This window comes from Schistocerca cancellata, chromosome 3, assembly GCF_023864275.1.
Source record: "Schistocerca cancellata isolate TAMUIC-IGC-003103 chromosome 3, iqSchCanc2.1, whole genome shotgun sequence".
Taxonomy (NCBI): domain Eukaryota; kingdom Metazoa; phylum Arthropoda; class Insecta; order Orthoptera; family Acrididae; genus Schistocerca; species Schistocerca cancellata.
In genome coordinates, this window is record NC_064628.1 from 330,810,774 (window position 1) to 330,824,796 (window position 14,023).

The 14,023-nt window shown below is 41.5% G+C and overlaps 1 protein-coding gene across 1 annotated transcript in view; it reads left to right on the forward strand.

The window, feature by feature from the left end:
- The window catches only part of LOC126175030 (uncharacterized), a 90,467-nt gene that overhangs the window by 43,344 nt on the left and 33,100 nt on the right, over positions 1–14,023 (forward strand). The window contains exons 2-3 of the mRNA XM_049921532.1: positions 5,728–5,930; positions 12,421–12,849. Of these exons, the coding sequence (XP_049777489.1) occupies positions 5,728–5,930; positions 12,421–12,849 (632 nt within the window). The remainder of the gene's footprint in view (positions 1–5,727; positions 5,931–12,420; positions 12,850–14,023) is intronic.

Genomic DNA, 14,023 nt, shown 5'->3' on the forward strand with positions numbered 1-14,023 from the left:
GGGAGGAAATCTGCATCGGTGAATATGTGTGGGTCCGTGGGCCATATTCCAGTAGCTTCGAAATCTTTAATAGCTGTTTTTATTGTTGCAATTTTGATAAAAGCTGAACCAAAAAGCGTTGAAATTTGAAAGAGAGTTGCGACTTTCCCTGAGATGCTTCGTAGCCATTTTCGAAGCTCATCACTATAATGAAGACTTAAAGGCCTCATAAAAGAAACAGCAAGCGGCTGAAGTCTGTGAGAGCAGTATGGTGGTAAACACAACAACGAAACGCCACTCTCCCTTGCCTAGTCTATAACGTCACTGTTCTTGGTATGTGTTGAGTGGCCATCTAATATAAGAAGAACTGGGAATTCTTTTGATGCCTTAGAAAATTCCACAAATTTTCTAAACCATACAAAGAATGACTCTGTGGTCATCCATCTGGTGCTATGGACCTCAGACCAACCTCCTGGTGGCAGTCCTAACTCAAATTCTTTCTGCTTCTTCTTTCGTGGAAAATATGCATTGGAGGCATGTAAGCTCCGTTTGCTGACATACAAGTGAGGCAGGTTACAGTTTTGCTCCTTTCTGCAGATGTTAACAATTCTAATTTACGTTTCCCTTGCAAGCTACTATCTGTGATTGGTTTTTAGGGTTAACCGAAACGCCTGTAAAATAAATATATAAGTAAATATTTGAGAAGCCATTAGTTTGTGTTTATCAATTACATTTGTTAGTAACGAAAAACATCTGTCGACAGCTACTTTATTAAAACCCATCGCTCTTGCACCAGATGTTGCTTCGGGTTTGCGGACAGATCAAGTTGGATGTCTTTTAAGGAATCCGTTCGTCCAATCTTCGCCTGCAATTTCATTTTTAAATCTATGAACAAAGCCATTTCTTACAGTCAGCTGATAACCTAGGTTACGCAAGTCTTTGATTGTTAAGATGAATAACCTAGCCTCCATACTTTTTAAGTACTTAACGAGCTCAAGTTCCTGTTCTTCTGTAAATACGTTTTTAAAATTTCCAGTCATTTTATCAATTTTGTAGTCAGGGTTTTCCCTTCTTTTTTAACGTATCTTTCCAGAGTAGTCTGGGAAACTTCATATTGGTTTGAAGCGTTCAAATACCCACAATAGCCAGAATTAACTGCCTCTACAGCATTGTGCATGGCCTCAGTAGACCATGACTGCCTATTTGTTTTTCTCTTATATACTTCCCCATTCCGCCCCAGGTACATGGTTTAGGTTATGGAGGTAAGGCCACTAAACAAAGATACGAAAACAAATATTTAACTTCATGAAACTAAAGATTATTGAACATATTTTAAGCATCTACTAACAATAGTCGTATTGTAAATAAGTAGGTACAACTTTTCTTGCTTCCAATTCGCCAGAAGTTACAAGGAAGGAGCAAAAATTAGCGCAAAGAAAACTTTACGATGCAACGCTTACGAAAACCAAACAAACATGGCTGCCAAGTTTGAGCAGTAACTGTCTGAAATAGTTCTACTTACTGCCAATCGTTGGCAGCACATCCTAGACACGAAAATATGTACATCTTCAGTCTGCCCCGGTACTCCGTTCTACCACGGGTTCCCTGCTTACTTCCCTTGACGATATTTAATGCCGATATATTTCTACGACGAGAGAATAATGTAGCATATGAACCACACGTATTCACAATAAAAGTTCCTCACGGCATTCGTGATTAAATTTTAGTGTCGAAATTTTATGGGACGCCTATTGGTCAAGTATCCATTGCTGATGGTTGGAGGAAAGCAGAGGTCATGCCTGTCTACAACAAGAGTAGCAGAAATTATCTTTGACGTCCTATTATTGTAGGATATTGGGACATATTTCAGCTCAAATATGATGAAGTATCTAGAAAAGAATCACCACCTCTAAGCCTATAAGCATGAATTCCGAAGACATTGATTATGCGAAACTCAACTCCCTCTTTACTTACATTACCTTGTGAAAATCATCTATCAAGCTCTTCGACAAGATGCAGTATCTCGTGACTTTTGAAAAAGATTTATCCCTCTACCTGTCCAGCATTTATTAATGAAAGTATGATTACATGTGATGTCAAACAACATTTATGACTTGATGGGGGATTTCTGGGTGGGAAGGGTGTAGCATATTTTCTTCGGTGGAGTTTAATGGACAGATGCAGAAGTAACTTGAGGCGTGGCTCAACGAAGTGTGTTGGAACCCTTGCTACTAAAGGACTTGCAGATAATATTAAGAGTAGCGTCAGAGATTTCGCTGATGTTGTGGTTGTCTGTAATGTACCGTCTGAAAAATGCTAAAATGATGCAGAAATAATATTAGTCTGATCTTCGTAAGATTTAAAAGTGGTGAAAAGGTTAAGCACTTCTTTTAAATCTTTAGGAACGTAAAATAATGCACTTCACAAATCGAAAGAAACGTGGTACACCAACGGGTAGACCCAAGAAATGATGGATAACCCACCGTATAATCGAGTAAGGTGCCATGAACACAGTCTGATAACGTAACACCAGAAACTTAAAATATATAGTTCCGAGACAGCCACGTCGAGATAGTGTAGTCCCGAGACAAGCACGTCAAAGAAGAGCTGCTTTCTTTCCCCTCTCTGAAACACCCTAGCTACATTTTCCCCATCCTCTCTTAACCCCTTTCCCTCACCCCCTCTCCGCTATCTCCACCAGATACCAATTTAAAACACTGATCGCAACTGCAAAGCATAGTACCCTGACGTGAAGTCCTGACACAAGAAGACGGGGTGTTACGTACGTAAATTCTACATTTAAGTACAATTCTTTTCTACTAATTGTAAAATATTAGGCAAGAGATATTTAGCTTTACTTTGTTTTGGATACGAAGATGATGCAGAGACATCGAAGCATGTCATGAAAGTCAAAATATGCAACTGAGACCGATGAATAAGTGAGAATATTTTTTAAATATAACTACCTTTTGAACAGGGTCTCCAACTCAAATACTACTTCCCAATGTGTCCCAGTCAGCTGTACGTAAATCGAATTTACATATATGGGTTCCAGAGCTTAATATCACCGTTTGGAAGTAATTAGTATAAGTCCACAGGCTACGTCATCTCTTGGAAGTGAGCGTGAACAAAGCAGCCTTTCATGTGTCACCACAACCGTCAATTACATCAGTCTATCATTGATGCCTTCGGGAAAAACGAATGTCAAGTTAGATTTTTTATTCATTGTATGAAGAATGTTTGTAAAGCTTACGGTGGTCTTACAGTGTCTTTTTTTTTTGTGCGCCCAGCGCCCCACAAGATTTCCTATGCCTACTGCATACTTAGCTGCCGCCAAGTTGTTGAGTCAGTCATTAATATCCGCTTTCAGTTCATTGTCATTACTGTAGTGCTGTCCGTCGTTTATTGAAAAAAAATGGTAATCGTTCGGTCTAAGTCTAGACTATAAGATGAATGTTCGAAAACATCCTGTTTTAACTGCCGAAGTAAATCATTCGTCATCGCACCGGAATACTGGTGAACTTTATCGTGTAGAAGCAACACGCCGCCGGACAACAATATACGCAATTTGTTTTGAACGGCGTGGTATGGTAGGTGAAAGATTTGACAGTAAGTCGCTTCACTTTTGATCTCTTCTGTAGGCATAAATCCAATGAACTGGACAACACTTCGAACTCAGAACCCTGTGACCACAATTTTTTTGGTGCTCAGAATTTGTTTGGCTGCTTTTGATTTTGTTAGGAGAGCGTGACTTACGCCGTTCCATTAACAGCACTTTCGTGCGAAACCCAGATCTCGTCACCAGTAACCATCTAGTTCAGAAACTCCTCACCATCCTTGTCGTACAGAGTGACAAAAGTCAGTGCAGCCCACATTCATTACTTTTCTGAGTTCATATGTGGAAAGCTGCCACACACTTTTCTATAGCACCAAAACTTTGATAAAGAAATGGTTGTGCAGTTTCAGCAAAGCACAACCTCAGTCCACGAATAGTGAATCGCCTGTCATGTTAAAGTTTTCCTCAACTGAAGGTCGAACTGACCATCCTTCATTGTGAATGTTTATTCGCCCAACATTAAACGTGATACACAATGTTCGAACTGCAGTTTCATTCAATACATTCCATAAACTTCAGTTACCTGTTTGTAAATTCTGATAGGGCGAACGTTTTCTTGCATTAAGAAACTTTAATGTACTATGAACCAGAAACCGTATTATACTATGAACTCCACACTTCACGTGATAGTTAATTTTCCCACACATTTTAAAATTGCAAATGTTAACAGTGAACGACCACCCCTGCTCGCTGATAGTCATACCGACGCTAGGATCTATGAGGGTGAACTAAAAGGAACTCTGATATGGTGATGGAGCTGGAGAAAAATTTCGTAGCACGATAGATGAAACTTTCTTTACTTATACAGTGATCCTCGTAGTAGGTTCTATTCGCCGACTAGTGTGTGACAGCATCTTATTTCACGAAACTATGTATGTTTCTCGTGTTATTTCAGGCAGTGTTAATCACCCTGTTGCACGGTGCCTGCTATAGCATTCGTAACGTTGGCATCGTAATCAAGTCAGCGGTCATTTTACCATACTCAAATCGTACACCGTCAGTTTGGATAAACTCAGTACGCCACCTACACATGCGACCAAAGATGGGCCTAGTTAGATTCGTCCATCGGCATATCCACCGCCGTGGGCGTGCAGCACGAAACCTCCGGTACATCCTCATCCGACGATATGTTGACAACCTCTTGCGAGGTCTCCACATCCGACGCGTCCGGCGGGTCCACTTCATCCTTCATTGAACGACAATGCAAAATGTGACAATCAGCATGAATAACTTCCAATCTGAAAATAAGTGTTTCGTCACCTATACTAAATTCGTTCGATACAAATATAACCAAGCCACGATGCGTAATAACCATAGCAGGTTATTCTTCACATTAACAGTAACTGGACGACCGTCGACAATACGTTTCAACACAGAAGCATATTGACGCCACCTAGACCATTCAAACTCTTCAAAAACAATAGCTTTATGAATGCGACTATCAAAGCCACCTAATCCGAATTCGGAACAATACGTGTTGCTTCTTAGACAACACCTTTTCTATAAGTGTTGACGTGCCAATATTTGTATCGCCAAATAAATATAATTGTTTCTTACGAACCTGCGTGTACCGAAAGGACTTGTTATACCACCGTACCACGCGACCCACCCAGCCATTATACGTAAGATGGCACTCGTTCAGTACGTTCACGACGATCCGATTAGCCTGAAAGGATTCAAAGTACTTCTCCATAAAGCGCATACGACTTCAATTGTTAACAAGAAAAGGATCGGTATAATCCAACCTACTAGTACTGCTGCTGCTGCTGCTATTTCAGGCAGTGTTAATCAACCTGTTGCACGGTGCCTGCTATAGCCTTCGTAAAGTTGGCATCGTAGTCTTATAGCACATGATGCAGTCACACAATCAGAAGAATTTCATTCCGAAAGATTCACTGTGAGCAGTTCTGTGTTTTCAAATCGGATGTCACCCTGGAAAGGATTTTGCCATAACTGCATACAAAAGCGTACAGCAACTGCTTTAATATTTATGAAAATCATATTCTTATATTGTTTCCAACTATATATTGCTGATTAAGTGAATAGTACTTATGATGTTAGATTACATAACTGTCTTTGTCGGCTCCGGATCATGGTGATATATTAACGAACTGGGAACGTTATGTGTGCAGGCTACGGACACATCTCGCCCAAGACGACGACGGGACGCGCAATCACGATCGTGTACGCCATATTCGGCATTCCGCTGTTCCTGATCCTGTTGGCGGACTTCGGCAAGCTGTTCACGCGCGCCATCAAGTTCCTGTGGGCCTTCGTGCGCCGCCTCTACTACACCGGCAGCTGCAAGCGCGTGCGCAGGACTGCCCCTGTCCAGGTACGCTGCCCGTGACGCACATCCACCGTGCGGAGCTGCTCGCCTCGCAAATTGTAATAACGTGTGTAGGAAAGCAAATGCCATCCACTAGCTTATAAGTGTTAACACGGTTTTGTGCTTTCTAGAGAAAGGAGAACGTGATGAAGGAGAGACTGAATAACAAAGAGAGAAATGAGATCACGAAACGAGAACTGACACATATGGAATAGCAATCGAAGAGGGAAGGGAGTGTTAAAAAACGAAATTTGGCAACTTTTTTTCTGAAATAAAAAGCAGACCATGAGAAATATTTTGGCTGATTTCCCCCCGATTGATTAATATTTTTGATACTAAGTGGTCGAAATGACCAAGGCAGCCAAGTATAGGTTTTCTTTGCTACCCGGTACGTACCACTGTGTATAGTAATTGGAAGATTACTTGTACTAACATATCGTCAAAAGACATGATATATGTACTTCTTAGAAAAAACACTCTACAGCAAGTTATGAAAACGAAGATACGAGGGGCGTTGCAACACATTTTACTCTCGGAAAGTTTTCTTTGACAATATGCGGAATTTGATGTGGGACATCATGGGATATTCACTCTTCAACGCCTATAATTCCATAAAGTTCCGATGGGTGACGGAGCTATACGTAGCCTTCAGAATGGCATCTTTAACAGAAGTGCGTTCCAAGCAGACAGCTGTCATTGAGTTTCTTTTTGTGGAAAATTAGAGCATCGCAGATATTCATAGGCGCTTGCAGAATGTCTACGGAAGACTGGCAGTGACAAAAGCACTGTGAGTCGTCGGTCGAGGCGTCTCTCACCATCGGAAGAAGACTGCGCAAACCTGCCCGATTTCCCTCCTGCCAGCCGGCCACACACATCTACGACTCTTTTCCTTACTGAAGGCATTGCTCTGAAGTGTAGTCTTGTACGGAAGGAAACGTGGACGATTAGGAGTACAGACAATAAGAGAAGAGAACCTTTCGAAATATATTGGTACAGAAGAATGCTGAAGATTATGAGTGCAGATATTCACTATAAGAAAAATCAATTTATAGGACAAGTCATGAGGCATCAAGATACAGGCTATTTGGCAAGGGAGGGAAGTGTGCAAAATACAGTAAGCTGGTTTAAATACAAGTAGATTGCAGCAATTATTCAGAGATAAAGTCGCTTACGGGATAAAGCAGCGTGGAGAGCTGCAACAGACTTCTTTTTGGAGTGAGATTTGCTACGATAACAACAATCAAAACCATGCCTAGTATAGCAATGAGTGTGGAGCGGAAGAGGGAGTTCAGGTTAAAGTGCAGGAGCCAAGGCAAATTTTGAGTGCATAGAAAACACGGCGGGAAGTGAAAATAATTTAAAAATGAAAACGACACCTTAGTAGTTGTTACGGAAGCAGAAGAGATATCATACAAAAAAGTACTCTAAATTGTGTAGGAAGAAATATTCAACATAGTGACTGTAAATTAATTTTAAAGTATTCAAAGCAACAAAGGTATGTTACCCACCGAACAGGAGCGCTTTCACATGATCTGTCCCCAAGATAACAGCGAGGATCTGTCAGAGAGCACAGAACACAGGAAAACACTGGTGGAGATGAACACAGTTCTCGTGACGCCAGGGATTTGGCAGAAAAAGAGCTTAATTATTTTAAAGCGTTGAGTTTGAGGACAGCACTCAAAAGTATGAGGTACTGTGGTTCAAATCCACAGTACTGCTTCTAGATCGACAGTGTATGAAAGTACCTTCTGAGTTATGCATGATTGATACTTGAGAGATACTCTGATAATTATTCATGGGAGGACGGTTAATTGAGATTATATGGGCTTACATCGATGAATAAAAACGCCTATGTATGTTTCAAGAGGAATTTAGCTTCTACTTTAAAGTATTATACGGACCGAACAAGCTTCCTGTACCCCAAAATTTGTCAAAAAAATCTCATATCGCAACAAGGCTGTATGGTCAACGGCCGCGCGTGAGGAGAGTAGTGAATGTCTTCAAAGCCATCCCAGTAATTTGAAAGGTGGTTTAGTGATGACTTTGTGTTTTAAAAAGAACCAGGAAATACAGCTTCATAAACGACTTTCCCTTATGTGTTACTGGAAGTTTCCCTGTCACTTTCTGAGTATGCCGGCCTGGGTGGCCGTGATGTTCTAGGCGCTACAGCCTGGAACCGCGTGACCGCTAGCGTCGCAGGTTCGAATCCTGCCTCGGGCATGGATGTGTGTGATGTCCTTAGGTTAGTTAGGTTTAAGTAGTTCTTAGTTCTAGGGGACTGATGACCTGAGAAGTTAAGTTCCATAATGCTCAGAGCCATTTGAACAATTCCTGAGTATGCCAATACTGGTAGAATCTTTCACAGTGCCTTCACGGTCTGTAATAGTACATGACAATATAAACAGTTTCACGTGGTTGTCAGTATGTATAGTATTCCAGTGTAATGATTTTTTTGTCCTTGTTTAATGGCACTTAATAATGAAACAACGTAATCGCGAAACATGTGGTTAATGTATCACACCATTTCAACAAGTGATGCTTAACAGTCTCACTTCTAATTATGTTTTACACGATGATTATGTTCCCGTTGCCTTAGGACTTTTTTCACATATCTGCTGATAGATGGTTTGATGTGGCCAGCCACTAGTTTCTCTCCTCTGCCAATGTCCATTTCAGAATAGCTGTTACACCAAACGACCTAAACTATTTGTTATGTACAGATATGGCAAACTCTGTTTTCAGGTATAGTATTTGCCCTCTGTTGATTTTTCATGTATGCTGGGAGTTATCCTTCGATGTTGTAACACATGTCTAATCGTCCCGTCCTTTCTTCTAGTTAGTGTTTCCACTTATACCTCTCCTTGCCGATTCTACGGAGATACTCATTTCTTATCTTACAATGCACTCAATTTTCAAAATCCTTGTATAGAATAATATCTCAAACACTGTGATTCTCCTCATTTCGGTTCTCCCACAGCACATGATCACTTGCATTCAATGCTATGCTACAAATGTTTACATTGAAAAATTTGTTTCACAAATTAAAGTCTGTGTTAAGTTCTGTTGACAAATTACCTCTTTGCCTCTTTGTCTCGTATGCTCCTTGCTTCGTCCATCATGCACTGTTTTGTTTCCAGGGAGCAGACTTCCACCGTCGACATGGTCCACAACTTCGATAAATTTATGGCTAATCTCTCTTCTGGAACTTCGCGATTTTTCACAGTTCATTGACGCGTTTTTTCACCGTTCATTGGTTTTCTCTGAACACATACTACATGCGTACTAGACTATGTACTCCATTCAAAGGTACTCTTATTGTTCTTCATTATCTTATATTATCTTCGATATCTTTTCACTCTGAGTCTTAGTTCCAACTTTTCTTCTTTGAATTTCTTCGCCTTCTTCGATATTCGGGTCGTCTAAAATTCTACATCACCTTCACAGGTTGAACAGCACAGGAGAAAGACTACAACCGCGCATTACATCCTTTTTAATTTCAGTACTTGTCTCTTCCTCTACAATACCCTTTATTTTCCTTGTGTGCACCTACGGGGCGCGTTGAACATCTTTAGCACATTTTGCTTTCCTTTACTGTAAGTAGCTCTTGATTCGTTTACTGAATTTCTTTTCACGTTCTTCTGTTCAGCCCTACTTTTGTCGGGTAATCTGCTAAAAAAAGGTCGTTTTTTTTAAATCAGAGATTAAATTTTTTATCATAAATAATTTCTATGCGAATTTCAATTTCTGTCAGGTTTTTGTGAACTTCTGTTAGACAATTGTGTTTTTTCATCGGTAACGCTACATTTAGGTTATTCTTTATAATCTTGTTGTTGTTCATAATAGTAAATTCGCCGTTTCCTCATTTATTTTTCACCCAAACTGTTTTCTCACATTTTGGTCCTAAGATTTTCCTGAAAATCGGTCTTACTTGCTATCCGCCAACAGATATCAAGGTTTATCATTTTATGGTAATGTTCTAAATAGTTCTGTTTTTTAAGACCAAAGACGAATATTTGTAGATTATCGTATTCGTATGTAGCTAATTGCTTATATCAGCTGTTATGATGCTATTACTGAACAACTTACACTATGTGATGAAAAGAATCCGACACCCCGAAAACCATTTTTCATATTGGGTGCACTGTGTTGCCACCTACTGCCTGGCAACCCATTTCAGAGACCCCCCCGTAGTCATTAGACATCGTGAGAGACCAGAATGGGGCGCTCCGCGGAACTCACGGACTTGGAAAGTGGTCAGGTGATTGGGTGCCACTTGTGTCATACTGCTGTACGTGAGGTTTCCACAGTCCTAAACATCCCTAGCACCTCTGTTTTCGAAGTAATAGTAAAGTGGAAACGTGAAGGGACATGTACACTACAAAAGTGTACAGGCCGACCTCGTCTGTTGACTGACAGAGACCGCCGACAGTTGAAGAGGGTCGTAATGTGTAACAGGCAAACATCTATCCAGACCATCACACAAGAATTCCACACTGCATCAGGAGCCAAAGCAAGTACTATGACAGTTAGCGGCGAGGTGAGAAAACGTAGATTTCATGGCCAAGTGGTTTCTCGTAAGCTAAACACCACTCCGGTAAAGACCAAACGACGCCTCGCTTGGTGTAAGGAGCGTAAAAATTGGACGAATGAACAGTGGAGTGACGAATCACGGTACACAATGTGGCGATCCGATGGTAGGGTGTGGGTATGGCGAATGACCGGTGAACGTCTTGTGTCAGCGTGTGTAGTGCCAACAGTAAAATTCGGAGGCCGTGGTGTCATGGTGTGCTCGTGTTTTTCATGAAGGGGCCTTGCACCCCTTGTTGTTTTGCGTGACACTATCACAGCACAGACCTAAATTGATTTTTGATGGTTCAATTGGCTCTGAGCACTATGGGACTTAACATCTATGGTCATCAGTCCCCTAGAACTTAGAACTACTTAAACATAACTAACCTAAGGACAGCACACAACACCCAGCCATCACCCAGCAGAGAAAATCCCTGACCCCGCCGGGAATCGAACCCGGGAACCCGGGCGTAGGAAGCGAGAACGCTACCGCACGACCACGAGATGCGGGCAGATATTGATTTTTGAAGCACCTGCTTGCTTCCCACTGTTGAAGAGCCATTAGGGGATTGCGATTGCATCTTTGAACACAGTCGTGCAGCTGTTCATAAAGGACGTCGTGTGGCGAAGTGGTTAAACCACAGATCCCCGTAATAGACTGGCCTGCACAGAGTCCTAACCTGAATGCTACAGAACACCTTGGGGATGTTATGGAATTCCGACTTCGTGCCAGGCCTCTCCGATCGACATCGATACCTCACCTCAGTGAAGCACTCCGTAAAGAATGAGCTGCCATCCCCCAAGAAACCTTCCAGCACGTGACTGTACGTATGCCTGCGAGAGTGGAAGCCGTCATCAAGGATAAGGGTAGGCCAACACTATTAGAAACCAGCATTACTGATGGAGGGCACCATGAATTGGAAGTCATTTTCATCCAGTTGTCTTGATACTTGTGATCACATAGTGTATATTTCGATAGCGTCGGTTACAGTCCTTGTACACTGAATAAAGAGAAGTAATTGTTCCTGCTTTCCCTTATAATATTTATGTTTATCTCCTGGTTGTCACAGACCACATATGAGCGTGTCTGTTCGCTGAAGTTTATTTTTAACTTGTTTCCCCCTATTTGTGTCTGCACACAGTTCAGGGCGCTCTGACAACAGTGAATGTCCTAGTTGTGTGCTACTGATTGTACTGAATATCGAGCGTACGGCTTTCGAGGTCGTAAAGGACTAAACATTATATTATACAACGTTTTTAACTATTGCCTGTTGACTATTTTTACTTGTACTTTCATAGTGTTTCACTTTACTTTATTGTATATCATGCCAGCCACTGACTGCCCGTGAAAATAACTCTGACCCAAAACATGTGTAATTAATGGGCTAAATGTCGTAAGCGTCCTTTTAATGCTGCTTTTATCTGGTTTTCTTTTGGTGACTATCAACTGTGGTAGCTTTGTAATTTGTATTGTAATTACGTTTTTTGTAATATGTATACACTTACTTGAGAAAGGATACGCAGCCGAAACGACGCAGTCTGCAAAAGAAGAATAAAATGGGAACCTACAACAACCGATACAAATTACTTATTTCTTTCAAAAAATCTGTGGACCCTGTTGCAGCTAAATCATGGTTTCAGACGCGTGAAGAGCTTCTGTTTCGGTAAATGTGTTGTAATGTCGTAATTTCCCGTACGTGATGTAGAACCTTTGTTTAATGTGTTCCAGAACATTTCTTACGATGTCTGTAGCTTTGCAACGCATTAGTTCGCTTTCCAATTTTATCCCACCGGTTTATTAATTTCTCACTGATATTTGTATACCTTGGAGAGTTTTGCTAATATGGTTACAGAAAATTATCTTCTGAAGAAATGTATTGATATTGGGTTTTGTTTGCGTTTCAACTGGACTCCGATTGTGGTGCAGGAGGTGTGGAAGGGCGTGCAGCTGGTGTACGACTTCGCGACGTTCCGCCGGCCCAGCCAGGTGCCGCCGGGGACTGACCCCGGGGCCCTGGAGGACGCGGAGGCGAGCGTGCCGCTCAACAGACCGCAGTCCGACGCCGCCCCCGCAGTCGCCGCCGCTCCGCCAGGTGTGCCGCCGGTAACCACGGCCCCGCCCGGACAGACGGTGCTGCCCCTAGACGGGCTCGAACCCGGCACCCCGGCGCCCTCCGCCTTCGAGGTCGACGACGAGTTCAACCTGCCCATCTCGATCGCCATCTTCATACTGCTCGCCTACATCTTTGTCGGTGCCGCAATCTACTTCGTGTGGGAAGACTGGGGATTTTTCGAGTCCTTCTATTTCGTCTTCATATCGATGTCGACAATCGGATTCGGCGACTTCGTTCCTCAGGTAGGTGATGTCCCTTGCTTATTTAATTTAATATTTTGACTCTACACACAACGAGTAGTCTATGTGTTATGTGTTATATAACTGTATTTTTACGAAATCAGAATCACATACCAATGAAAATAGTACACTAATATTCTTCTTCATCTTGTACTAACAGTTAAATAATTCTACGTGTCTTGAAACTGCCGGAATAAAAAATTGTCAATCCTTGTTCGGTTTGATACGGGAAGTAATGGGAATAAAATAACGTAAATGTCAATAAAAACCACCACAGCTGCATTTCAGATACGCCACAACCAGTTTTGCCTTTAATGAATATCTATATGTAACTCGAAGTTCGTCAACAGACTTCGTACCAAAATCTCACAAAGCAGCATAAATGTCATGACTTCAAAATAAACAGCCACCACATCTTATGGAACACTTCGATTTGTCCGCCTGCCACGAGCACTGCCGTTAGTATATGTATGGAACACAATAACATGCTGAACTGTCGAATCCGTCGTGTCGAAATCTCCCCTGAAATCTTTTATACAAGAACATACCGAAACAAAGGCAGCGCCAAAATTTTAGCCGCTAAGACACAGCAAATATTGTTTTAAAAATTTGAAATTTATCAAAATCTTATCTCTACAGGCGGCTGGAGCAATGCACATTCCTGCCATAGCTGTAACACGCAACACGCAACACGCTGGGCACATATCCTCAGTTGACTGAACATCGATAAACAGATAACACGGCTCAAAGCTATCGTAATTTGTGAAGCGAATTTCAGGTTCCATTGGTAGTTTCTCTAACATAGTTGTTCATATTTACTATTCGCTTGAATTTGTAAGTCGTTTAATATCCATAATAGTTATTAGTTTCCTTCGCAGCTTCGCTAAGTGTTAAAGATGGAGATAAAAGGTTCCAGAGTTTTGCAGCAATGTGGAAGCTAATTATAATTTCTTGGTCATTCATTCCAATGATATCGCAGTTGGTAAGGAAATGTGGAAAAATTATAACGAACAGGGAATAACTTAAGTAATTCTGTGAACTGTAGTTGTAAAGATGATTTTGTGCTACCTTAAGTCGAGAACAAAAACAGAGTACCTTACAAGCGCAAAGAAATCATGCATAGTTACAGCTTTCAGTGAGAAAGAGAACACTGTAAATTTTTTGGTTAAACGAAGGA